Raw genomic sequence first — 27,846 nt, 5'->3', positions numbered from 1 at the left:
GGCTTATTTTGCATATATTTTGGACCATAAAACATAAAACGAGAGAGAAAGATGATAAAGCCTCAAGTGTATCAATCACAGAACACCAATCAAACCCTCTTGTTTCTGCAGAGGCTATCCGTTCACAGCAGTACTGCATCTCTTCCACTATGGTTGGGGAGTAAAGTGCAGAGGCAAAAAAAGCTTAACCACCTCGTTCTGGTTTCACGCAACGTTGAAACTAATTCCACTACAACAGATACTCATACAGATAAGAGTACAGTGATTAAGGTTAAGGCCATAGTTAAGGTGAAAGTAACCGTGGGTGGTTTCTTCTCAAGTCTGAGGTTAGACCGAGGAATCGATGATATAACAGATTTGCTTGGTAAATCTCTCCTCTTAGAGCTTGTTAGCTCTGAGCTTGATCCTGGTAAGTATACATATGCTTATTTACTTGTTTACACTTTATATGTGGGTAGTTAAATTAATTAATTAATAGTGATTGCATAGTTTGCTAATTTTTATTTTTTTGTGTATGCGTACGTGCATCAACAATCTGTGTGTAATGATTTTTATTTTACGAGAAAATAAAAGAAAAAACAATTTATTTTTTAACCAAACAAAAATAATAACAGAAAGAAAATATGGATAATAATTATTCATTTCTTTTTCTCTTTTCTAAATACATCACTAGCCTTCCTTTGGTTGGCAGAAAGAAAGAATAGAGAGAGAGAAAATTGAAATTGAGAAAAAGAGAAAAAAATGTTTTATTTTATTTTTATTTTTAAAAGTTAATTTTTTACAAACAAAAATATTATTCTTATCCATATTTTCTTTCTGTTCCTCTTCTCTTTTCATTCTTAGAAAATAGAAACACACACTCAACAAAAAAGAAAAAGAAAAAAAGAAAACACACCATTCTTGGTTTGCTAATTAATGATTTTGGGAGTGCTTGGATTTGTGTTGCATTATTTAAAATCATGTTTAACTATTAAAACTATGATTGCCAAGGCCATAAACGTATTTTGGATCCAAAATATACTAAAAAGGTAAATTTCACGTACGTCCATTCAAGGTACACTGAACGGAGAGACAAACATACACTAATTAATTTGATTTTATTTTAACTAAATATTCACTTGTTTGAATTTACATTAAAAAAATAATTATAGATATAAAATTTATTTTCACTTGAAACAATTTTTGGTAATTTTTATGTTGGATGATAAATTTTATACTAAGCTTTATTATTAATTACTTTTAAAACAAATCCATTTAAATAGAAGTCATTTCATTTTACAATTAAGGTTAAATTACTCATTTGATCCTTATAATTTCATGATTCTTACTATTTTAGTCCTTATAGTTTGAAAGTGATCTTTTTAATTTCTATAGTTTATATTTTAATTCTCTTTTAGTCCCTGAAGTTTTGAAAATGATCTTTTTAGTCCCTATAATTTTATAATTCTTACTTTGTTAGTCCTTATAATTTTCAAATCACAAGACCAAAAGAGAATTAAAATGGAAAACTAAAAATAATACTTTTAAACTATATGGACTAAAAAAGAATTAAAATGTAAACTATAGAGACTAAAAAGATCACTTTCAAACTATAGGGACTAAAAATGTAAGAATCATGCCAAATGAATAATTTAACCTAAAATTAATTTTAACCAAAATCTATTTTACTAAACCAATATAATTTAAAATAAAATTTGCAAGACACTCACTTACTTACAGTTTGCCTTGTTCGGAGTTTAAATTTCGATTTAGACTTAATTTTTTACAATAGAGGTTCTATTTTGATTCATATAAGATTTTTATATTATATGGTCATATATTTTATGATATATTATCTATTTTTTTAAACATCTTTTCCTTTCTCATTATTATTTTTTATTTCTCTTAATTATAGAAATTAATTATACATATATAAATTATCATATAATAATATTCACTACTATTCTAAAAATCTAAACTCAGGTTCTAACTTCTAACATTTAATTTGGAAACCAGGCATAGCTTCTTTCTGAAAAAGGTAAAAGATGTCATTTTTTAAAATGAAATACATTTTACAGAAAAAACAAAAAATTAATTAATTGATTAATAAAAGTAATAACCATTCAGGATGAACTTCGTTTTTTACATGCAAAGTACCGAGAAAAAAGAATTTTAATTTGACGTTTTTTTGGGGAAAAAAATCAGTGCTCTATATTATTTATGTGGAAGAGTTGGATTCCTCTTTAATTACATAAATATATTGCATCTAAATATTATTAAGTTTAGTTTTAATTTTAAATTTTAAATTCTATTAATTTTTTTTAAAAAAATTCTTATAAAATTTAATAATGACGGGACTTATACATCAATATGTTATTTTAAATAATAAGTAACATAACATATTTAAATAAGGTCCTTTTATCATAAAAAAATGGCAGAAACCATTTTTACAAATTTATAATTTATAAATATTAATTTAAAAACATATCGTTACTTTATTAGCAACAGTTACAATGCAATGACAGAGACTGACAGAATAACGCTGTTACATTCTAAAAGTCGAGTTAAAAGTGACATGTTAGCAAAATATATGACCACTAAAACTATCTCACTCCAATAATTGTACAGCCTATGGAAACAGACAACCGTATCTTTTTGTAATCTTGTGTAGGTGGACCACCTTTCGAGTACAATAAAATCTTGAGTGCAGGTGGACTACCTTTCGTTTTAGACACTCAAATATACCTTTTGATATCCAGTGAGAGAGTGAAAAAATTAAGAAAGATATAGGTATAAAAATTGATATAAAAAATTGTTAAAACTTTTCCTTATTAATTTTAATATTTTTTTAATAAATTTTTTGCTCTATTGACTTTTTTTTATCAGCCAAATAAGTAAATATATTATTGAAATGTTACAAGCACATCAAAACAAAGATGTTATAGTTAAAATAAGATGGAATGTTATATCAGAAGGTGTAATTTTTTTTAGGGTTAATTTCAAATTATTATTAAAAATAGAGTAAGTCTTACAATGTGGTAGCATCTGAAGTCATAAAATATCATAACACTTGAAGTTGTAGAATTAAATTGGGTCATTTTTTTTTCTTTTTTAATTGAAGTCATAAAATTTTATAATTTTAGTTTAATTTTTTTTATCTACAATTTTAAGGTCGTATATTCTTTTTAATCTTACGATTTTGAAGTCATAAGTTTTTTTTAACTTACAACTTTGAAGTTGTAATTTTTTTTACCTTTAAAGTTTTTTCTTTTTTAGAATTTTTTTATTTTTATTTTCTTTTGTTTTGCTTTTATTTTTTTTTGAAAATCATAAATAATTTATTTATTTATTAAATAAATATCATATAGTTTCTATTTTTTTATATTTTTCTTTAATTTGTATTTTTTATTTTATATTAATATATTATGTTATTTTTATTTCTAAATTATTAGATGTGTTTAATAGTAAATTCCTTTATAAAAAATAAATAATATTATTTTAAAAAGTATAAATTAATATTAGTAACAAAATATTTTAATATTTTTTTTAAATTTTAGTTTTTTAAAATTTAACTATTTAAAATAAAACAAATATTCAAAAAATATATTAAATAACATTATGTTAGTTTTTTTTATTTCATTTACTAAACAAATAAAATTGAATAACATTATTAAAAAATTATCTAAATTTTAAATATAAAAAAATATATTAAATAAAATAATATTCAAAAATAAAAGAATATTCAAATAAATAAATAAACAAAATTATTTACAATTTTTTAAAAATTGAATTCAAAACAAAAGAAAAAAAATTATAAAAGAATAAACTTTAAAAGTAAGAAAAAAAACTTACAACTTCAAAGTCATAAGTTATAAAAAAATATATGGATTTGAAGTCATAAAGAAAAAAATTAAATTAAAATCGTAAAAATTTTCTTGACTTCAATTAAAAAAATAAAAAAATAAAAAATTCTATACTTGTTACAATTTATTCCATTTTCGATAATAATTTAAAATAGAACCCAAATTAAAAAATAAAAAAATTATACCCTTTTGATCAAAGTCCAAAATAAGATACCTTCAGAACAGAACCGTTGAGCATTCTAACACCTTCCAATAACCCCACAATTCTACTACCAAAAAACTGATAATAGAAAACAGAGAAACTGATTAAGCACAAAACCATAAATACCAGCCAAAAGAAGGGACCAGTCGATAGCATCAAGTCCTACAAATTGTAACAGACCAAAAATGTACACACAGCCCCTACCACTGGTACGTATATCACCGGCATGGAATTTGAACTAATTGGCTCAATTTTTATAACTCTCATCTTCTTAACTTTGACAAATAGAGGGTGAAACTAAACTTTATGTGGTATTAATTAAGATGCATATTCAAATGCAAACACCTTATTGAGCCTAAGTGCTTATGGTATAATCTTTTATGTGATGAGTGTTTAATTAAGTTATTCACTCAAACGCGCTTTTGTACACATACATACTTTGTATGCGTTTTCTTAAATAATTTTGATGAATTATATATACTAATTAATTGGTTAATTGTGGGTTTAGTGACGGGGCTAGAGAAGGAAACACTGAAAGCATATGCACACAAAGCAGGAAATGGCGAGGAGTCGGTTAAGTACGAAGCTAAATTTGAAGTTCCAAATGATTTTGGGGAGATTGGTGCTGTTCTTGTTGAGAATGAGCATCACAAGGAGATGTTCCTTGAAACAATCCACCTCGATGGCTTCCCTGAGGGTCCTATTAATTTTCATTGTGCCTCTTGGGTTCACTCCAAGTTCGATAATCCTACCAAAAGGGTTTTCTTCTCCGACAAGGTACATATTAGTATAGTGTTAGTGTGTTACTCTCTCTCAAACACACTCCTTTAAATATATCTTTTTTCTAATTGGTTAAAATTTATTAAAAATTACAAAATCAAGAAAAAGAATCATTGAATATAGCGTCCGATTCACAAAGTTTTATCACTTCCAATAAATTTCAATCAATCAAAAAATAATGCGTTCAAAAGACTGTGTCAGAGATTGTTAACACATTTCTCATACAAGTGTGATATGATCTTACTGGTGTAGTGTTACTTACCGCGAGAGACACCGAGTGGTTTAAGAAGACTACGTGAAGAAGAATTGAGTCATCTGAGAGGGAATGGAGAAGGAGAACGGAAGAGCTTTGAAAGAATATACGATTATGATATATACAATGACATTGGAGATCCTGATAAAAGCCTTGAACTTCAAAGACCTCCTTTAGGAGGTAAAGAGCGACCTTATCCTAGACGTTGTCGAACTGGTCGTCCACATAGTGAAGCAGGTATGTAATTCATGTTAAATTTCAGCTTAAAATTAATTGACACTAAGTAAAGTTACCCAACATATATATATATATATATATATATATAAGTATTTTTCATCCACAAAATATTCTAAAATGATTTGTCAGACATAATAAAGGATATGAAATTGAGGCTTAACTAAGTGTAAATATTGTGACTTGTGAATTGTGAGGATGCAGATCCATTGTCAGAGAAAAGAAGTAGAAATTTTTACGTTCCAAGGGACGAGTGCTTCTCAGAGGTGAAGCAGCTCACGTTCTCAACCAAGACATTACACTCGGTGTTGCTAATATTGCTCCCAACTTTGGGGAAAATTATCAAAGAAAAGGAGCTTGCATTTTCCTACTTCCACGACATAGATTCACTCTTCAGCCATGGACTTGACTTGCCTCCCGAAGAAACCGAGAAGGGTTTCCTAGGAAAAATCATGCCCAGGCTCGTCAAATCCATCTCTGGCGACAGGACACACGTGCTTCGCTTCGAGACCCCAGAGACTATGAGCAGTCAGATTTCAATTCTCAATTCATTTTATTCATTTATTTATTTACTATATGTATATTTAAATTCGATGAAAGATACTCGTGGTTTAGATAATTTTTTTAATCTGATTATTAAATGGATGATCAAAATTAAACTCTTATATTGCATACATATTTGTGTGTTACTAATGAGATCTAGTTCAGTTGATTGAGTAGAGCTATAAGTCTCTTAGTGTCTTATCCAATTCCTACATATAAAACAAATATTTGTGTGTTGGTTTGCAGGGGACAGGTTTTTCTGGTTTAGGGATGAGGAGTTTGCTAGACAGACTGTTGCTGGTCTCAACCCGTATAGTATACGATTGGTCACAGTATGCATTATTTTACACACACTGATTTTATTTTTTCAATAAAAAATTAACCCATTGAAAAAAATTATGTCACATTAGTTGTTTCAGTAATTAAGGTACTAAATTTACTTTCTTGGGCAGGAATGGCCATTGAGGAGTAAACTTGACCCAGAAATATATGGTCCACCAGAATCAGCAATCACCTCAGAAATTATCAACAAAGAGATTGGAGGCATAATGTCTGTAGAAAAGGTTTATAGTTCTTCTTAATCAAATTTGCCTAAAGTATTAATTCAATGATGTGACATGATTTATTATTTGTGCACAAACTCATTTCTTTATTGGGGATTTAGATTATAAATTACAAATATAATACAATTCTAACATGCAGGCGATTGAAAAAAAGAAGCTGTTCATGTTAGACTACCATGACATACTTTTACCCTACGTCAACAAAGTACGCAAACTCAAGGGGAAAACACTGTATGGTTCACGAACTTTGTTCTTTCTAAACTCAGAGGGGACACTGAGGCCTCTAGCCATTGAGTTGACTCGACCGCCGTCATCTTCAAATAATACGGGCCAATGGAAGCAAGTTTTCACACCTTCTTGGCACTCAACCAGTGTTTGGCTCTGGAGGTTTGCCAAGGCTCATGTTCTTGCACATGACTCTGGCTATCACCAACTTGTTAGTCATTGGTAAGCAATATATAATACCTCACCAACTACCTTTTAACTCAACCAATTCTTATAAGAACCGAATTTTAGTTTTATTTTGATAATCTGCATAATAAAAATATGTATTTAAGTATTACATTGGTTATTAAGGCGAAACTTTAGTTTTCATTGATAAACAACATCAACAGTACTTAAACTGTATCTAAGTTTTGTCCTTAATGTATATAAATGGAAAGTTTGTGAAGGCTAGCTTTGCTTATCTTGTCAAATTCTGGGACCATCATGTCTCTACGTGACACATTATTAATTTTTTCTCGGGTATTGAAAAACTTGAATACCTGTCACGCACGGATGAGTTGAATCAATTGACACGCGGGGTCCCAGACTAACTAACTGATGATTTCTCCTCATTGACTCTTTCCTTCTCAGTTACATTTATTTAGAATTGTATTCAGTCCATATTTTCTTTGATCTTTGTTAAAGAGGTCCAAATTAACACTAAATTTGTTGTCTTGTTTGGTAGGTTAAGAACTCACTGTGTGACAGAGCCGTATGTTATTGCAACCAACAGGCAACTTAGTGAGTTGCACCCCATATACAAATTGCTACACCCTCATTTCCGTTATACAATGGAGATTAACGCTATCGCACGAGAAGCACTTATCAACGCTGATGGCACCATTGAGAGCTCATTTGCACCAGGAAAGTACTCCATAGAGATTAGCTCTGCTGCTTATGCTCTCGAATGGCGGTTTGACAAGCAGGCACTACCAGCAGATCTAGTTAGCAGGTATTCTTGTTATCAAACTTCAAATACACACACAGCATGAATATTTGCATAGAGTAAATCATTTTTGTGACTCGCAAGAAGGTCAGTTAGCGATGCGGTTGAGAGGAAAATTATTATATAATCCAGGGATATCATGACGTGTTTATGGTCTTGTCACAATAAGGCTCACTTAACAATAAAGAATATGTTTGAAAAGAGAAATTCTTACATAGTCCAAGGGCATCATCACGATGGATTCATGATCTTAATTAATCTCTCTGCGACATGTGTGAGTTTTATGAATTTTATTTTAGCAAATTGAAATGAATACACGTAAAAATTGATTGAGACCATGTACATGTAGTAATTTTAGACCATACAATAATCTCTCATTTGAAAGAGTGTGTTAGGAACATTTTTCTTTTTAATTTGACCATACCTGAATAATTGTAACTAGAACATCCCTTGTATATTATTAAGTGGAGCCTGATGAGTGATGAATAATTTTTAGTACAACTTATCTATGCTTGACATATTTTCCATAATTATTAGGGGAATGGCTGTGAAAGATCCATTTTCTCCACATGGCTTAAAGCTCACCATTCAAGACTATCCTTTTGCCAATGATGGACTCCTTCTGTGGGATGCTATAAAGCTATGGGTCACTGACTATGTCAACCACTACTACCCTGAACCAAGTCTTGTGGAGTCAGACGAAGAGTTGCAGGCATGGTGGACAGAGATTAGAACACTTGGTCATGCTGACAAAAAAGACGAGCCATGGTGGCCACGTCTTAAAACCCCAAAAGACCTCATTGGAATCCTCAACACAATCATATGGGTAACTTCTGGTCACCATGCAGCTGTGAACTTTGGGCAATATGTTTATGGGGGATATTTCCCAAATAGGCCTACAATTGTCAGGACCAAAATGCCCTCAGAGGACCCTACAGAGGAAGAGTGGAAAAAGTTCATTGCAAACCCTGAAAGAGCACTCCTCAAGTGCTTTCCTTCACAACTTCAAGCAACTAGAGTCATGGCTGTCTTGGACATACTCTCAACTCATTCACCTGATGAGGAATACATAGGAGAGAAGATGGAACCATCATGGGGTGAAGATCCTGTCATAAAGGATGCCTTTGAAAGATTTAGAGAAAGACTGAAGAAATTAGAAACACTGATTGATGAGAGGAATGAAAACACAAAGTTGAAGAACAGAAATGGAGCTGGCATTGTTCCGTACGAGCTTTTGAAACCTTTCTCAAAGCCTGGTGTGACTGGAATGGGGGTTCCCTGTAGTATATCTATTTAAGTTGACAAAGTCAAACTGATATTATGTGTGAAGTGTGATCCTAAACTCATATGGGTTTTCAATTAAACATATGATAGACACATAGTCACATAAACTGGTGCCTCAACCAGAATTTCCATAAACACATGACTAGTGTTTCTTTAGGATGTTCTTGAACCAATGAGATTATTTCTTTGAGTATCTTTTCTTTTTCCTAATCCACAGAATTAGTACTAAACAGCACTACTGCGTAACCAGAATCTCATTCAAGAACATAACACAATGAGAAGTATAAAACAATTATAACACAGATCCAGATACTTATAATTCGTTTTAAAAAAATTAAAATTAAAGTTGCTCTTGATTAATGACCAAGTTTTCATCTTATTAATTATAGGGTATCAACCTGCAATGAGTCTAGTATTTTTGAAGAAAATTCCTAAACCAATGGGCAGAGAGCTTTTGGTGTCTTTTTAAATTATCCTTGTAATCGACGAAGTTAATTCCAAAACGCAAGGTGTAGCCAGCACTCCATTCGAAGTTGTCCAAAAGTGACCATGCAAAATATCCTTGTACTTTCACCCCATCCCTTCGCACCAAAAGCCAACAAATAAAAATAGAGTTAAAATCATAAAATTAAATTATTGAATAACTGAATAAGTGAAGAGAGTGTCAATTACTTGATTGCAATTAGAATATAATAAAGATGACGATAGAAGTAGTCAATTCTGCAAGTATCCATGAGTGCCTCTTCAAGGGATAGTGTTGGATCATTGGACTCGTCCATACCTATAATTTAAGTAAAATGTGAAAAATTTAGTTTATTATATAGTTAATATATACACATTAACTTACGCTAGATTATTATCTTAAATTTCATATTGAAAATGAAAAATAAAAAAGATCATAATTGAAGTATTACCATTTTCTGTTATGTAAATTACAGGGTTGTTATACTTCATCTTTATGTACAACAATAGTTCTCGAAGTCCCCTTGGATAAACATAAAGCCAAGATGAAGCAGCCTGCATAGGAATGAGTTTTCTTTGTTATTTCATCAAATAAATAAATCATAGAAACGAATCATCTGGTTGTACTTAAGTGTTACACACTCAGATAACTAATATTTGAGATATAACTAACAGTAAATGAAGTAGTCTTACGTACCCTTGGTCCAATGGGTGTCCCATTACGTTCAGCTGTCATAAGTCATAGCATAAAACATAATTCATGAAAGACAGTTGTTATTTTTTGAAATACAAAATACAAGGCAGTATCACTGATTAATTAGTGCACATTGATTTTCATTAACTCTTAATTTCTTGGTCAGAAATTATGTAGCCCCAGTTTTGCTTTCCCCTTAATTTTACCGCAAAAGGAAAAAAAGAAGTCATATAATATATAATTCTTCATTAAGATTTGTAACCAAGGTGTTCTTACTTGTAAAGTTGATGTGAGTATCTTGGAAATAGCTAGTATTGCTTGTGTTATTAATTGTTTGGAATATATGGGCAGCATAATTAGTGGTGTAGTAATTGAGTCCAACAAAATCAAATGAGCCAATAAGTAGCTTGGATTGCTCTTCTGTGAAGTTTGGTAATCGACTTCCCAGCAAAGACTGCATGGTTTCTGGATAATTTCCTGTTGTAAGTGGTTGCATAAACCTGCAATCAAATAAATTTTGAAACATCACACTAACACAGGCACAAAGAGATATTTGAATAGACTTAATTAGCCTTTACCATCCAAACATGAAATCAAGAGCGCGTAGGGCAGCTTGATGATCTAATGTGTCATTTGAGAATGGAATAAACCAGTGACAATTTAAGGTGATGCCTATCAAACCGTTTTGAGATGCCTGCTCACATTAAGGTAATACATTCATAATGAACAACAGAACAAGATGTGTACCACTAACAAATTTGGTCTTGAATAGGAAAGATGTGTTTGGTTATATGTTGAACTGCCCAGGATCATCTTGAAATACTTGCAAAGTGCAAACAAGATTCTAGGTAAATTTTTGTATGTTTAGTTTCACGTTGAGAAATTGATTGAGTTTAGTAAAAAATTTATACTGTGTTGTAATACTAATTTTTAGAATGGAAATATTCAAACATAAATTACATCACTTCAAAATCATTTTTTGTAATTCAATTTCATTTAAAATTAGTTTTAACAATGCTCACCGAAAACACACTTAAATTTTTAAGTTTCTCAACTACTGCACCTGATAATTGGTTTTATAAATTTTGACAGCAGCTGCATGAGCCAGTAGTTGGTAGTGAGAGCTCAGGTAGGGCTCTGAACCCATACTGTAACTCCATGGTTCATTAAAAGTAATCCAATGCTTCACTCTATCTCCAAATTCCTTGAAGCATAGCTTAGCGTAATCTTGGAAATCATTTCTGCACATAGAAATGTGACTATTCTAGCTAACTTGAATTCAATTTATATGCAGGCATTGATTTATAATGAATTGCTACTATTCTAGCTAGCTTGAATGAAAATTTGTGTTGTGTCACTTACATAATATGAGGGCTTAAGAAGCCACCGTAGTCATCTTGTAAGGCTTGGGGAAGATCCCAATGAAAAAGGGTCACAAATGGCAGAAGATCTGGAATAATGTCATTCCCATCAATATATTAAGATTATGAACATCATAAATGTGTGATGATTTATGAATACAGGATGGATTATATATGACCATTTGCCAGTAGCTCGTTGATGAGATTGTTGTAATATTTGATTCCTTCTTGGTTTATACCTGCGCTTATTTTTCCTTCTGCATATTTATCAGAGTGGTTAATGTAAAGGAAAGATTCTAATAACTGAAACTCGTAAGGATGAAACTGAATCCTATTTGATTACTTGGCAATATCCTTGACCAAGAGATGGAGAATCTGTAAGCATCAGTGTTCATATACTTCATGATCCCAACATCTTCCTATGAACATGTAAAATGATTAACACATTTGGTAAATAGATAGTGAACAAAACAATTATATAAAATCAATGTGTACTAATGCAATGTGAGTATGTTCTTACAAGCTTGTGTCTTAAAAATAATTTTAGCAAGGACTTTGTCATCTTTATGGATGCTGTTTTTATGTATGTTAAATTTTTTATTGATTGCGCCTAATAGACACTACTCAATACTCAGATTGCCCTTCTATTTAAATCATGTCTTGAATTTGGATTCAAGAATGATTTTTTGTTATACTTGTTGATCTCGTTCTCCTATTATCAATAACCAACCTTGCTTACTCAGTCAAGTGAAAGTTTATGAATGACAGTACTATATCACTAACACAAGAAAAAAGACATACTTAAATATTACATCTCTAACACACTTCTTAATGCAAGATACAGCTTTTTTGTTTTTTTGGCAATTGTAATGTAGATATTTTACATCCCTATGGTAAGCTTCGATACTATGCCAAGGACTAAAACTCCTGAAAACTTAAGTTGTTAAATAGAAGTTCATGAATGTCATTGTTAGGATAGCACGCTTAAATGTTTAACTTATTGATAATTGGCTAGTCAAAAAGTTATTTTATGAACAGAAATTAAGCCAAAATAACCCATATACAAATACAGGAGTGTTAGTAACACGTTCTGTTTCCAATACATTCTTCTTTTATTGATTGAAATTCACACAAATCTCACTAGTTTAGACTGAGATTCACTAAATATAAAAAATGAAACCCTTATATGTAGTAAATTTTACCTAATAGCATTAATTTGTGGTAAACAAACTAGCATGATATATAATTGGTAAGATAGAGAGTGCAGAACAAGTTTCAATTTCGGTTTGGATGGTACCTTATAGCGATGATATTGATCAACTGCTACATCTCCATTGCTTCTATCCGATATTTTTTCTGTTAGCAAATACACCAATTACCACATGAAGAAAACAGATACAGGACAACAACTGTCATTGCCCAGATGGAGTGGAACAACGGTTATCAAATCAATATAGTGCTGATTTACTTCAGCTTTTGTCTTCTTAAATTCCTAATAATTATCTATGTTTTCTTAAAATCTGTTCTTAATCTTCACTTTTAACAGTGTCTTAAGAACGACTTTTTGCATACCATAATGTGTCAAATTTTACTCATAAAAAGAGAGGAACCCCACCTTGTATGTTCCTTATCTTCAGCTAATACAATATTTTTATACTGAGAGGTTCAAGCAATCCGGTCCAGAGACCACAAGTTTATCTGGTTTTCACACAAGGGATATTTTTAAACTAATTCTTTAGCTTTCACCTACTAAAGAAATTGAAGTATTGAATAGAGATACCTGGATATTTATGAGAATAGGCATCCCATGTACTTGGTCCTCTGCCTCCTTCATTTGCAGCACCTTCGTACTATATCATAGACACAAATTAATTATCAATTATACTGTACAAATCTAACTCCTATAATCTTAATTATGAAAATTTGAAGCACAATCTCTCTCACACACGTGCACACACGTACACATATACATGCTTATAATATCAGTACTGATACATACCTGGTAGGCGGAGGAGGCGGTGCCAAAGATGAAACCTGGCGGAAAACTGGTCCGATTTAGAGAAGGTGCAACTGCTTGTGTGATATTAACGGAGGAACTTATAACGAGAGTGAAGACACCAATGAGAATGTATAGATAGCCCTTGAATGCCATACCCTTGTTGATGTTTAATAAAAAGTCTCCTTATGTGCTTACTTTCATTGGTTAAATATATCCTTAAAAAAAAAATTACTTGTGTATTAGGATAATGGCAATGACATCTCACTTATGTTGTTGTAACTTGCTAGCATTAAATAATTTCAAAAGAGAGAAAAAGAACTGACCGGTAGCTTGTCAGTTTAATTACATTATCAACAGTTGATGCTATGTAAACATATAAGTACATACTACATACATAACTGTCATGTTTGAGCAGAATTGTTTCATATAATTTAGTCTGCACTAAAAACAAAAAAAACAGATAAGTTATTTAACTGAACAAAACTTCAGAAGTGTAACTAAACTCATTGATGTAACACTTTGTTTTTCGTCAAATAAATAAAAAGAATTTTTTTAAAAAATTAATAAAGTTTTTAGAAATTAAATAAATGAGAAAAAATGGTTTTTGTTAATTAAAATAAAGATTTCATAGTATTTGAATACATAGAGTAAGATGATGTTTTAAAAAAATAAAGAGATGTTTTAATTGATTATTTATTCAATGAAAAAGTAAAATATAGTTCATTTTTATAAAATAATAAAATAAAATAAAAAAGAGAATAAATAAAAGGTTGAGAGTATCTTAATTATAGAGACATATTAAGTTACTTTTTATACGTCTCTACACTCTTCCTCTCCTCAAATTCGTTTCCCTTTTTTCTCTTCTAGAATTTTTTTTTCACTCACATACACCCAAATATGTCACAGTAAAACTATGATCCTAAACTCGTTAATCGTTGGATCATCATGAAATTGGAACACCATCTTGGGAGCTCATTTTCACACATTTCTACCGTTGAGATTTGAAAAATATTGCTTGTAGACAGAGAAATGACCCTCGCACGGAGACAATAAAATTGAGGCTCAAATCCCTTCTCCTTCTCTATAACACTTGAAAATCCTAGTAGAGCAACCAAAAAAAAAGGTTGAGGAATCTTAAGGAACCGCTAGAGATTCCTTTATCATTGTTGGACTGCACATGTGGGCCCGCTTAAAGGTAAGAGATGTGTTTATCGCAATTGAGGTTAGAATGAATATGTGTAGAAATCCTTAGAGGATCAAATTAAAATTTATTTTGGGATGTCTACTCTATGTTAATTCTACCTTTATGATTATAATTACGATATTGTTATGTTTGATGGGCCAATTGATATCCTAATGTGAATTGGTTGATAATATTAAGTGTTCTTAGTGTTTTCGTGTTTTTGAATCTATGATTTTGATTCCTTTGATTTTGATATGATTATATCCCTTAAATGTTTAAAGATTGTTATTGTATGATATATATATATATATATATATATATATATATATATATATATATATATATATATATATATATAGTGTAAGAGAAGTGATAATGTGTTAGTGAGAAAGTATGATGAGACATGTGTTGTGAACAAGTATGAGATTAATACGATTCTCAGTATGATTATACATGTTATTGTGAAGTGTAAAGTGATGACATATGAGTTGTGAGTGGGTCCATATACTTAACCAGAAATGCAAATGCAATCAATAAGTATTGAAACACTCTTTTTTATTTTCCTAACAGCACAAATGACACATCACTACATATATAAATTACCTTCAATTTTATACAGGTTTACGAGGTGACATACTTTGTGTAAACACAAATCACCCCACAAATAAAGATCAGGTACCAACACATCAATCTAAGTGCATCGTCAACTAATAGCAATCAATAATGTTGTTGGCTCACATTTTTCTTACTAAATGTAGTATACTATCAGTCACCACATGATTATATTTTCAAAAAAAAAAAAAAATTGTCTGTCAATTTTCCTTCCCTCCAAACTATGAATGTTGAGTATAAACTTGTCATCCAAACATGAAGTCGAGGCTCCGACGTGCAGCATCTCGATCAATTTTCTCTTTAGAAACCAGAACATACCAATCAGAATTCAAGGTAATCCCTATTAAACCCTTTTGAGATGCCTGTATACACATTTTCAAATATTTTGTCAATTTCATTACTAACAGCATTCAATAATTTTACATGAAAATAAAGCATGGTCCTTCACCAAATAGAAATTACATGTGGCTTCTGTACTCTTTGACCCTTTTATTAGAAAACTTGAAGTCTCATTAAATTTCAGGACATAAAGATTCATTGTTGGTTTAAAAAACATTTGGTGATTTTAAATTAAAGCAGCTCAAGAGCACCGAGGACCTGATAGTAATGAAAACAAGTTGGTAATGCGAACTCAAATATGGCTCAGTTCCCAAATCACCAACTTTGCAATTCATTTTTAACCAACCAAGCGCAAACCTGCCATTTGCATAGCCATTCTTGCTCGCACTCCTCGGTTCATTCAAAGTAATCCAATGTTTCACCCTATTGTCAAATTCCTTCAAGCAAAATTCAGCACTGTCCCTAAAATCATCTCTGCATGCTCATATGAATTATATAAGTTTATTAGATCATTAGATTTACTAAAACTTTCTCTCAATATTCATACAATGTTTATCAGTTAATTATACAGCTCTAGGTGGAAAATGTGAGGACTTAAAAAATTGCCATACTCATCCTCTAAGGCTTGGGGGACGTCCCAATGGAAAAATGTCACATATGATTGCACATATGGTTGCAGACCTGCATGATTCATGATGATTATTTATGATTAACAACCATATGGATATGATACTAATGCAATGTAAAGAGTTATATATATATATTAATAAAGTATGACCATTAGCCATGAGCTCATTGATGAGGTTGTTGTAGTAGTTTACTCCTTCATGGTTTACACCTGCACTAAGCTTTCCTTGTGCAAATAATTTATAAGTTAATAATAGTTACTATGGAACACAAACTAAGAAAAAAAATAAAAAAATTATTTGGGTGGAATGTCAGCAAACTTGACTTACTCGGTAGTATCTTAGACCATGAAATGGAAAATCTATAAGCATCCAAATTCATATACTTCATGATTCCAATATCCTCCTAAAACATGTGGACCAGTTTATCATGATTCATGACTCTACATATTAGTTACATTTTTATTCATATGAAAATTACTTAAGTAGTACTATAACTGAAAACATATATACCTTATACCGATGATATGAGTCGTCCGCTACTTCTCCATTACTTCCCTCTTTTATTTTTTTCTGCATGCCATAAGTAGAAATTATACATTTAAGCTGGCAATTTATAGTTAAAGCAAGTATAAGAAAACATACCCAGCTCATACATCTTGCAAATTACTCATTAGTTAGGAGTTAGATGTTAGTCAGATGAACAGTTAGATGTCTCTCTTGTTTCCTTATTAGATACAATCAAAGACATTATTCCATCAACTATAGAATCTCTAAGAATCCTCTCCTTTACTTCCATCTCTATGATCTCTCCCCCCACTCTGTCAACCACCTCTGAGTTCTGATTGCAAGTAATAATTTACTTTGCTTGATAAAAAAATGGTCCTAAATTTCACCTAGAGACCCAAAATTCTGCAAGGCTGGAGCAATTAAAAAACACATACTATTTACTTTTTTTTTTCTTCTTTCCGGTGAGCACTACAATTGAGGTATTTGGCTCTCCGGTGAGATTTTGAAGTATCACCACAAACGTCGGTCTTTTATGCTGGCGATTGAATTAACCTATGGTCCGGGACTATGGCATACTTAAAGCTCCTCTTCTTCTCCCTGAATATGTGTTATGTGGAAATCAAACTCAGGTTCTCCCCTCCCACATGTTCGCTGTTTGTTGCCAACTGAGTTACGATACTATTTACTCTTATTCGAAAACATAAGTAAACAATATTAAAAAAACACTAGGGAAGGAGAGATATACATATACCTGGGTATTTATGAGTGAAAGTATCCCATATACTCGGTCCTTTTCCACCTTCACTTGCAGCACCTTCATACTACACCGCAAAATTATGTATCTTAGCTTCTGAATACATAAACGGTAATTGAGAACAATAATAACCAAATTGGAAGATTGATCAAATTGATTGACAAATTATTATGATATATAATGTACCTGATATGCTGAGGATGCTGTCCCGAAAATAAAGCCTAGCGGGAAACTGCTCCGGTTGAGATAAGAAACCTCATGAATGAGTGCATTGGTGTTGGAACGAGTAATGGTAATGGCTGAGATAACAAAAAGAGACAAAACGCAAAGCAACAGTGATAGGAATACGCAGGAAGCACCAACAGCAAGAGAAGGGTGAGGAAGCCAACATACCTGAAGGACTACGCTTGAGAGAGAAATTAGGAAATCAGCATCAAATCCTGCTTGTCGTATGTGCTCCCTCAGGGACAAACATTCTGTTACTAGAATATTCCTATAACAGATTTTATGTCAAATTCTATCCTAGAAATTTCTATATAAAGCTATGTAAATAATCAAACAGGCAATAATACGAATTTTCCTCTTACCTTATTTGCTTTGCTTCTTTCCTTCTCTGCATATCTGGAGGAGCTGACCCTCGAAGTCAATCATCACAATTCTGCACCTAACAAACAGTAGCATGCTCAAACTCAATGCCATGATCGTAATTCTTGGAGTGAAGTTAAGGCAACTGATTGTTCTCTGTCACTTTATCGTTTCGCATCGTTGCTTTTTTTTTTTTTTTTACTGTTTTATTTCTTTTAGGGTAAATAGTCACATGTACAAATATTGCAATAACCTAGTTTAAACATTAAATATCCATCTTTTCTGTCAAGACTAAGTGCATATGTGACATGTTATTTATTGAACCTAATGTTTTACATCAACACTCAATTTTTGTATTTAAAGTTTTTTACTGAATTTAATTCAAAAAATATAATAATGTGTGTTCATGTGAAACATCTCCGACACACATAGAATTGCCGGTAATATTTCATATATGCACTCAACTTTAATCAAAATAACATATACTTGATGGTCATTAACCAATCCAAAAAATTTCTTTAGTGGAGAAAAAAATAATCCATAATATTTTCAATAACAAAAAGTATTAGTATAATTTTTTTACAAAATATACAATCTCATGATAAAAAAAATTAAAATATCTAAGCTTTTAAAATTTAAAAGGATAAAATCGATAAAATTAGTATTAATTTATTTTTTATTTATTTTTAATATTCTATTTTTAAAAAATATTTTATGGTAATAATATCTATTTTTATAGGGACAATAATAATAATTATTTAAAATATTCAAGTAAAAAAATACTTAATAGAGACAATTACTCCCATAATTCACAACGTGCATCCATCCCTATTTACGGTTGAACTAATTTATCATAATATTTATAGTTTTATGGATTAAATTAATCATTTCCAAAATATAAAAATCAAACTATCATCGAATGCAAACTATATTGTCAAAATGACCATTTATTTTTAATTTTATTGATTATTAATCTTTTACTAAATAAAAGTAGCTCATCACGATTTTTTTTTGTCTAATCTTTGTTAAAATGGGAAAAAAAAGTATAGGAGTGATCGATAAATATTTATACACCCATTTAAAATTCTTCAATAAAAACAAATGAGGTTCATTGTAAGGCAGAAAGGAACAGGGGAGCTCCATTCTGTGCTGTGCCAAAAGACATTCAATCAAAAAAGAAGTGACTCCTACTCACGGTAACTATTGCTAAAAATAAGAACAAACACTAGTAACGAAAGTTAGTACTTAAAAGATTGGCATTTTTTTCTTTTACATATATAAACATGGTGAGAGAAGGTCAATTATACGTTCATCAATTAAAAACATGCAAAGATCACGGTACTTGGCAATACTCTGTTCTCGCATTGACTAATCACGGTTGAACTTGTTTGTTACTTATATTAAGTTAATTTTCATTAATAAACTAGGACGCCAAAAGTTATAGATATATTGTGCTATATTTTCATGGGGGATATATTCATATGTATATATCCAGCACATTTTTCTTTCTTTCTTTCTTAAGAGTGATACATAGATATATGTACTTATGTTGTACTTAAAGTTCGTAGTTTTGTTCAATCGCTTCGTTCAATTTCTAGTTTCCAGCAATATGATGAGAACAGAGTGAGCTTTACTGTTATCAACTTTCACAGATCCCCCGATACAAGATGCAGTAAATTATAAAAAATAATAACTTTATCATAACAAAAAATTTCTTTCATTCTTAATGTAACAAAATAGTAGCAATTATCAATAGATCTACATCTCTATTTCCCCTCTAAGTCCAATAGGACCTCGATAGAATAAAAGAATGACCAAATACAAATCAAATAATTATTTACAAATATATATAACTATTTTGTAAACAAATTTCATAATACTATTTGCTAGAACCATATAGTTTGGTTTCTTTCTTCAGAAAATTCTCAAACCATAATGCAGAGAATTTCTTGTATCTCTTCAAATCATTTTTGTAATCTACATAAATCATTCCAAATCTTGATGTAAAACCGGAAGACCATTCAAAATTGTCGAACAAAGACCATACATAATATCCCTTTACATTTGAGCCATTCCTATATCAAGGATAAGATAAAATAAGTTCAATTAACAACTATTAAATTTCATGACAAAATATCATAAATCTTTTATATAAATAATAAATTACTTACCTAATAGCAGATAGAAGATAAAAAAGATGACGATAATGATAATCAATTCTATAAATATCCATAAGAGATTCCTCAAGTGATTGTGTTGGTTCATCATACTCATTTATACCTATAAATTAAGTGAAGAAAATATAAGTTAGAATCCACATTTCTTTCACTAGGTTAGGAAATTAAAAATCATGTAAAACATATGTTATTTCATTAAAGCAAATTAAATATATATATATATATATATATATATATATATATATATATATATATAGCAAGTGTTATTTACCATTTTCAGTGATGTAAATCAAAGGATTATTGTACTTTTCCTTGGTATATAATAAAAGGTCACGAATTCCTCTAGGATAAACATATATCCATTCAGAAGCAATCTGCATAATTATGAAAACAGGTTAGTTTTATATTTTATCAAAATTAAAGGATTTAACTAGAAGAACATTTGCGTGCTTTGGTAGGCATAGACGTACCTTTATACCGATAGGTTTTCCATCGCGTTCAACTGTAATCAATCACAAATATAAAAGACAAACCATTATCAACCATGATCATTTTTAATAATGTATACGTGCAATTTGGGGAATTGATAGAATGATAGAAGATTGGAGTCCTTACATGCTGGACTGACAAGAGAATCTGTTATGTAATTAGGTCTAGCATTGCTTAGCTGAGGTGCATCAGAGGCATATGTTGTAGAGTAATAATTTAGGCCAATAAAATCAAATGAACCAATAAGTAGTTTGGATTGCTCTGTAGTAAACTTTGGCAATCTTGTTCTCACAAGAGATCGCATGCTTTTTGGATAGTCTCCGGTTGTTAATGGATCCATAAACCTGAAATCAATTACCTATCAATTAAAATTTTTGTTCAACAAGTCATGCATTTTCAATACTAAATAGAAAAAATATCAAGACCCCCGTATCAAATCCTTAATATATACGCTACCATTGAAAGACCACCATTTAAGGTTAGGGAAATGTGTAGAAGCCTTGAAAAACTAATTAAGGATTACGAACCCCCAACACATCAAGATATAGTCTATTAGATAATACTTATTCATTGTATTTCTTTATTGGTTTTTGATGTAATATAAATGCAATGCATTTTGTAGAAACCAAAGTTAGATAAAGGGTGGTAGGAACTCTTACCATCCATACATGAAGTCAATTGCTCTTTCAGCAGCCTTTTGATCAGATTTGGTATCTCTGAGCGGTATAAACCAATTAGCTACCAAAGTTATGCCTATTGAACCCTTTTGAGACACCTGAGTACATAAGAAAGAAAGTGTAAAACAACTTTTATAAATAACTTCCTTTTTCTAATTCCTCGCTCAATGTAAATTAAATGTGGCAAAGTCTACCTATAACATATCTAAAAGGTTTAGAACAAATTAACTAACCTGATACTTGGTCTTGTACACACGAACAACTGCTGCATGAGCAAGAAGTTGGTGATGTGTAACCAAATAAGGCTCTGTTGCAGAATCACCTCCAGTGCAATTTGAATTTAACCAAGCAGAACAACGACCTGGTGCCATTCCTCCATTTGCATAACCATGCTGACTGTAACTCCATGGCTCGTTCAAAGTAACCCAATACTTCACCCTATCACCAAATTCCTTGAAGCAAATTTCCGCATAGTCCCGAAAATCTTTCCTGAAGATTAATATATGTTTTGTTCAACAAATTGCATACATATCTATATGTTAAATGTGCTAAAGACATAAATATGCCGTGTTTTAGAATTGAAACTTACACTATAAGTGGACTTAAGAAGCCGCCGTACTCGTCTTCTAATGCTTGAGGAAGATCCCAATGAAAAAGAGTGACGAGTGGTTGTATACCTGTAATTATTAATATATAATATTAATTATGGTTGTCAATAACAAGGCAATATGATAAAATTAAACTGAAAATACAATAAAAGTTGAATCAACTGAGTTTAATTAAATTCTAACCATTAGCTAGTAGCTCATTGATAAGGTTGTTGTAATAGTTGATTCCTTCTTGATTTATACCTCCACTTAGCTTTCCTTCTGTAGATATATATAGTTTAAATAAAAAATGGTTAATGGGTAACATTCAACTAGGAAAATTTTAGTTTAAATTAGTCATCATAAGCAATTAACTTACTTGGGAGAATCCTTGACCAAGAAATGGAAAATCTATATGAATCCAAATTCATATCCTTCATCATGCCAACATCTTCCTTGTAGTGGTGATATGAGTCAATTGCCACGTCTCCGTTGCTTCTATCCTTGATCTTAGCTGGATAATTATGGGTGAAGGTATCCCATACACTTGGTTCTCTACCACCTTCCATTGCTGCACCTTCGAACTGGTACGAGGAAGATCCTGCCCCAAAGATGAAGCCTTCAGGGAAACTGTTCCGATTGAGTGAAATGTCAATAATAGGTGAAACTGTTTCTGCTTCTAATTCGCATGTAACTTTGGAAGTGACAACAACAATAGCAATGAGGCCGATAAGGAAATAGCCTTTAAATGCCATATCGTGTGATCGATATATTTTGCTTAGTGGTTTAGTGTTATATCTGAGAATGCTTAATTGCCTCTTTATCTATATAGATAGGTGCTGTCGTTTGATGTTATCTCTGGGAATGCTTGCTTCTTTATATATGGGTAGGAATACCTACCCACCAAACTGTAGTGCTGACTAGTAGATTTAATAAACATTAATGCATGCTCATGCCTACCTCGTTTGATATATTCTGCTGACTTTTACCACGTTTTTCTCTGGCCATTTTCCAAGTTGATAATCAAAAAAGACGGCTCACGGTTAATTGTCTTATATATAACATTCTTTTAATTAACAAGAAAATAAGCATATTATCTGAATATGTATGGTCATTGGTCAAAGACAAAAGTTTATTTTAATTTGTAAAAGGGAATGTCCATAATGTTTTTCAAACGAAGTTACATGGAAATTAATTAAAACAAAAATTAGACGAAATTTGAATACACAATTTTTGTTCAACATCTCTTATAAAAGCAACTATTTAAGACCAGCAGGAAAGTATTAATCTAAATAATAAATAATGTTTTAAATTAAAAGTTGGTTTGTAGATAGTGTTTTTTTGTTTGTTTTATACATATATATATATATATATATATATGTTTTATTTTGAATGAATAACATAAATATATTATGAAAATATACATTTAAATATTTATATTGTGAAAATCATAAAAATATTTAATCAATATATTATCATTTCAATAATAATTTATAATTATATTATTATATTTAATACCGACTGAAAAATTTAATGATTGATTAAATTAAAAATGTGTGTTCGCTTGGTTGATAATCCGGAAACTTACTTTGAATGATGAAAGATGATAATATTTTAAAAAATTTAATCAGTCAATATCCCTAAGCTGGCTTTGACCAATTTCGAAAATTGTTGACATGCATAGATAAACATGAATTTGATGAAAGTTGGATTGCGTGAAAAATTTGGACAAATTATACCCAGAGAAGTGTGTCCGTATGGGTGTTAGCCATGTGCACGGGGTATATGACTAAAATTTATAATTAATAAATATTTTGAATATATAATTATAATATAATTCAAATTCATAATAAATAAATATTTTTAAATACATAAATTATATTTTAAGTTTATGATAAATAATTGATACTAAGACATAAGATTATTTTGAACTATTGACAAATTTTATGAAAAATATTAAAATTTAATTTAGAAATAAATATGACAATTATAGAATGAAAAAGATAAGGAGTTAATAGAATATCCAAAAACGTTTTTGTTGAAAAAACTCTTAGAAACGCCCTTCTCAAAGAATAGCCCCAAAAGTCACTCTCACGTGAAGAATATTTCCGACAAGATAGATTATTTATCCTTGTTTGAAAATCAAGATTTTAATAGAATTAATAAATTAAGATTTTGACTGATATACATACAATCAATTGAACATTAAACATTTTTGGCTAGCTAGTGGCAACCTTGTGCCGATGATGGAGATTGCAGATTATGCATGTCTTTTATTAGTTTAAGTTTTGACGATTTCATACTTGTATATATCTCTATTTGAATGTAATTCGTTCTTTCAATTTTTTAATTGCTAGACATTATATTCAAGGCTCAAATCTCTACAAATATGATTCTATTCGTTAGTTTTAGTCTTTATAAAATGTTTTGTTACTTTTAGATTATTTTTTTATTGTGTTACTTTTAGATTTTAGATGTCAAAATTCCTCACTAAACATTTTATATCTATTGTGCCACAAATTTTGGCATATCAAAGTCAAGAGGAATTTGTAATATGGATATGTATTACATTGACGAGGTTAATATATATCTAAGTCATTTTAAAACGTGTTCAAATCAATTCGTCACACGAGTGTCTGACTAGTTTGTCATTTGAATGTATACACCCAATCTATTATGAGATAAAAGTAAACATAATAGTTAAAAGAGAAAGAAGAAAAGGCAATACCCGAATAAAATTAAGAAACATGCAGATGCTTGTAACATCAAGCATTTTGCAGACCGAAACGCTCTCTGCATATATAGTATTTGCGAAGCCTAACTTATAGCAACATCACAAAAGCATAACACCACACTGTATGGTGCTGGAAAAGACTGTTCTGGTATATGATTAACAGTATAGAAAGTTTGTGCACATTTTTTTTATTGATATGAACTATGAAGCTTAGATCGATTTTACAGTGTTGGTTGAGGATTGGGGTAGAGGATCAATGGATGCTTGTTTTGAGTTGTATTGAAAGGTGTTGTGGTGTAAGGCGTTGGGTACGTGTACTGCTTTACCCTAAATCCTCTACTTTAATGAATTTATTTTGCTGATAAAAAAGAAACTCCGTAACAAAAATGGGTCATAATTAAACAAATGATAAATCACAGCAAACATCTAAGAAGCATAAAATCGTGAATGTAGCACTACTACAAAATGGTCATTCTACATCGGTTATATTGGTTATTATAACCGATGTTATAGAAGACATCGTAAAAGGGGTAGGTGTTCTACATCGGTCTCCGCAATCGATGTAGATTGGTGTTAATTCTACTATGATCTCTTGGCTACGACCGTTGTAGAATGGCGTTAATTCTACTACGATCTCTTGGCATGAACTAATGTAGAAAGTAATAATTTAACATCGGTTGTCTAATTGACTGATATAGAATGTCTGTCATTCCACATCAGTTTTGGCCGTTAAATGTCGTTGAATAGACAACCAAGGTCAAACATTCTACATCGTATTTTCCAGCTAACTGATGTAGTATATTCGGGAATCGGTTATCCAAATAACCGATGTTGAATTATTATTTTTTTTTCTTTTTCTTCACGAATGACAATTACAAATGTTTCGGTACAAAATGTTTACATGAACCTTGGTATTATATATCGACAGTTTATAATCATTAACTAGCAAATTGTAATGAACCACGAAGGTTCCTATTCTAACTTTATAGTGTATACAACACATATTGTATGCATATATCACTTACTACTTGCAAACCCACTATATCTCATTAGATATCTAGGTTATATATCTCATTCTCATCGACTTATCAGCATCACCAAATGCATTCAATCAAAATTCTTATTTCATAATCATGGTATTTAAATACCATGATTATTATAAATTAACATGCTTCTCCATTATGCATCAATTTTTCATGTTAAGTTGACATCTAATAGACCAAAACCTCAGAATTATTTTATCACAAATAGCACATAGAGATGTTGTACCCGTGTTAAATAAAAGATAGCATTTGTTTAGAAGCTAACTTGACTGAATGCAGGAGTATAGTCATGCTTAAAGTTCAATTTCTTTAAAAGAGGTATGACATCCGAACTCTGTGGATAAGTGATACGTGGACCCTTTACTCTGTAAAGTGAAATAAATGTAACTCGACCACCTTTCTGTGAATTAAGATGTCTAATTATCTGGGTTGAGTTGTCATCATTTTCAACAACCACATGAAATAAGTTGTTCAAAAAAAAGATGTTAAATAAAAACATTAAAGCCAAATGTGCAAAAATAAAAAACCAGTAAAGAAATCAGGCCAAGAACAAATACTGAAAAGGCTTAAATATATTTTTGAAACAACTGACGTGCCAAATTCTCCTACCCCTCTCCCAAAACAATATAGGAAAATGCTCAATGCAATATGTGATGAATCAAATACATATATCAATGAGAAATGACCTGTGTCCTGCAATAACTTCAACAGTAGTGAAAAACTTTTCATCACAATTCAGCAACTCTATAATTGGACCTTGAACTCCAGAAATGTTACTCCCTGGAGATCTTCGTAACTGAATTCAACCCTCTTCTCACATCCTGAACATCATAATAGTGTCAAACATGGTGATAGACAAAAACAACAACCTGTGACTAGGGACTGACTGGGTTGACCTATGACTCGCAAGTTGTCATTTTTATCATCTAGGTATTCAAACATTGTTAGAAAGAGGGGTTACTCACACCAGGAATTGCATGATCAAGACTCTTTTCAGCCTTCTCAACTTCAGCTCTCAGCTTATCAATTTCAGCAGTAAGTTCATTCTCTTTGCCCCATAGGGACCTATAACGTAACAATTTAAACTCATAAGAAATATTTTCTTGACTATGAAAAGTAGTAAATAATATACTTTTGCAGCTTACTATGTTTCTCCTTTCTACTTTTGCTAAGGAGGGCACAATGCTGTTCATGTTCTCATCACAATGCTGTAGTTCTTCTTTAAGCCGATCGATTTCATCCAAAAGCTTTTGCTCCTGCAGACCAAAACAACAATCAAAAACAAGGAAGAGAGCATAGTACAAAAGACCACTACACTGTTCATAAAACAGGAGAATACAAAAGATAGAGATTAGCATTTCTTTTTTGTTACCATATTAGAAATTAAAAATTTGCAAATATAAAAAGCAATATTGGAACCCATGGCAACGTTAATTGATCACATGAAAATTCTATACACCAAGAATACTCATATATCAATGTTAACAAGTTGAGTACCATATGGCTTAATATCCGTTAAGGTTTACGGACATATGGGATTCAAGTAAAATGTAAATATGTATATATAACCCAGTTCATTTTAAAATAAGTAGCATAAAAAGTTCCATTCAGTTGAGTCTCAATTGTGTAGTAACAGGCTTCTCCTTATTCAAAGAACGAGCAAAAAATTTCAAGTGCTGGGTAAAGTTCTCACAGACTCTTTAAAAATTGGTAGTACTTTTAGAGTAGACTTTTTTTTCATAGGAGTAGACTTCAAAATCAGAGTTAGCTGGCTTCCACTTTTTGCTTTTAAAAATTAAAAACAATAAACACCAAAACATTCTCAGTTTTCTTGAGATACCATTATAGCATTTATTCATTAGAGCATAAACCTTAGCTTCTACAAGCAGCTTCCAAAAATCAACAGCAAGACCAAATTGAGCTGGAGTATTTGGAAGGAAGCCAATTAGTAATGAAGCATAGTTAATGAACAAATGCATAAAAAAGAAGTAACCCAACTTGAATAAAAGTAGAGTATGTGCCAATTCTGTGAGAAAAATTGTCTTCTCATAATGGTGCTCAACACTTCAGACAACAAGAATATTTTGAGTTCCTTAGTAGGAT

The 27,846-nt window shown here is 30.9% G+C and overlaps 3 protein-coding genes and 1 long non-coding RNA gene across 4 annotated transcripts; 1 reads left to right on the top strand and 3 right to left on the bottom strand.

Moving 5' to 3' along the window:
- Positions 1-9,106, top strand: LOC114374695 (linoleate 13S-lipoxygenase 2-1, chloroplastic-like). Its single transcript, XM_028332368.1, has 9 exons — positions 1-409; positions 4,553-4,821; positions 5,077-5,314; positions 5,516-5,839; positions 6,101-6,186; positions 6,307-6,417; positions 6,557-6,864; positions 7,367-7,633; positions 8,165-9,106. The coding sequence occupies exons 1-9, from the start codon at positions 52-54 to the stop codon at positions 8,922-8,924; spliced, it is 2,721 nt and encodes a 906-aa protein (XP_028188169.1). The 5' UTR covers positions 1-51; the 3' UTR covers positions 8,925-9,106.
- A 161-nt stretch (positions 9,107-9,267) lies between these two features.
- On the bottom strand, positions 9,268-13,621 carry LOC114374696 (beta-glucosidase 12-like). The gene is made up of 13 exons (XM_028332369.1): positions 13,428-13,621; positions 13,209-13,278; positions 12,726-12,784; positions 11,772-11,847; positions 11,608-11,685; positions 11,430-11,517; positions 11,131-11,308; positions 10,646-10,761; positions 10,344-10,567; positions 10,071-10,102; positions 9,826-9,928; positions 9,584-9,692; positions 9,268-9,492 (listed from the first exon to the last, which is right to left on the bottom strand). Exons 1-13 carry the CDS (start codon positions 13,578-13,580, stop codon positions 9,321-9,323), a joined length of 1,458 nt encoding a protein of 485 aa, XP_028188170.1. The 5' UTR covers positions 13,581-13,621; the 3' UTR covers positions 9,268-9,320.
- Positions 13,622-16,142: 2,521 nt separating this feature from the next.
- On the bottom strand, positions 16,143-17,924 carry LOC114374697. Its single transcript, XR_003658611.1, has 5 exons — positions 17,638-17,924; positions 17,449-17,518; positions 16,701-16,760; positions 16,340-16,593; positions 16,143-16,242 (listed from the first exon to the last, which is right to left on the bottom strand). It is a non-coding gene; the product is annotated as an uncharacterized LOC114374697 (long non-coding RNA).
- Positions 17,925-19,717: 1,793 nt separating this feature from the next.
- LOC114374287 (cyanogenic beta-glucosidase-like) lies at positions 19,718-22,827 on the bottom strand. Its single transcript, XM_028331914.1, has 10 exons — positions 22,346-22,827; positions 22,171-22,248; positions 21,969-22,056; positions 21,613-21,868; positions 21,362-21,477; positions 20,829-21,046; positions 20,684-20,715; positions 20,485-20,587; positions 20,208-20,316; positions 19,718-20,111 (listed from the first exon to the last, which is right to left on the bottom strand). The coding sequence occupies exons 1-10, from the start codon at positions 22,719-22,721 to the stop codon at positions 19,916-19,918; spliced, it is 1,572 nt and encodes a 523-aa protein (XP_028187715.1). The 5' UTR covers positions 22,722-22,827; the 3' UTR covers positions 19,718-19,915.
- Between the last annotated feature and the right edge of the window lie 5,019 nt (positions 22,828-27,846).

This window comes from Glycine soja, chromosome 11, assembly GCF_004193775.1.
Source record: "Glycine soja cultivar W05 chromosome 11, ASM419377v2, whole genome shotgun sequence".
NCBI lineage: Eukaryota > Viridiplantae > Streptophyta > Magnoliopsida > Fabales > Fabaceae > Glycine > Glycine soja.
This window is presented reverse-complemented; position numbering and strand designations above follow the sequence as displayed.

Coding starts and splice junctions, on each gene's coding strand:
- LOC114374696 (XM_028332369.1), bottom strand. CDS start 13,580: ATGGCATTCAAGGGCTATCTATACATTCTCATTGGTGTCTTCACTCTC. Junction 11,848..12,725: donor ATCAATATCATCGCTATAAG/GTACCATCCAAA, acceptor ACATGTTCATAG/GAAGATGTTGGGATCATGAA. Junction 10,762..11,130: donor TTTATAAAACCAATTATCAG/GTGCAGTAGTTG, acceptor TAATGTGAGCAG/GCATCTCAAAACGGTTTGAT.
- LOC114374287 (XM_028331914.1), bottom strand. CDS start 22,721: ATGGCATTTAAAGGCTATTTCCTTATCGGCCTCATTGCTATTGTTGTT. Junction 20,716..20,828: donor TTCTCTTGTCAGTCCAGCAT/GTAAGGACTCCA, acceptor GATTGATTACAG/TTGAACGCGATGGAAAACCT. Junction 20,112..20,207: donor TATCTTCTATCTGCTATTAG/GTAAGTAATTTA, acceptor TCCTTGATATAG/GAATGGCTCAAATGTAAAGG.
- LOC114374695 (XM_028332368.1), top strand. CDS start 52: ATGATAAAGCCTCAAGTGTATCAATCACAGAACACCAATCAAACCCTC. Junction 410..4,552: donor TAGCTCTGAGCTTGATCCTG/GTAAGTATACAT, acceptor TTGTGGGTTTAG/TGACGGGGCTAGAGAAGGAA. Junction 4,822..5,076: donor GGGTTTTCTTCTCCGACAAG/GTACATATTAGT, acceptor TTACTGGTGTAG/TGTTACTTACCGCGAGAGAC.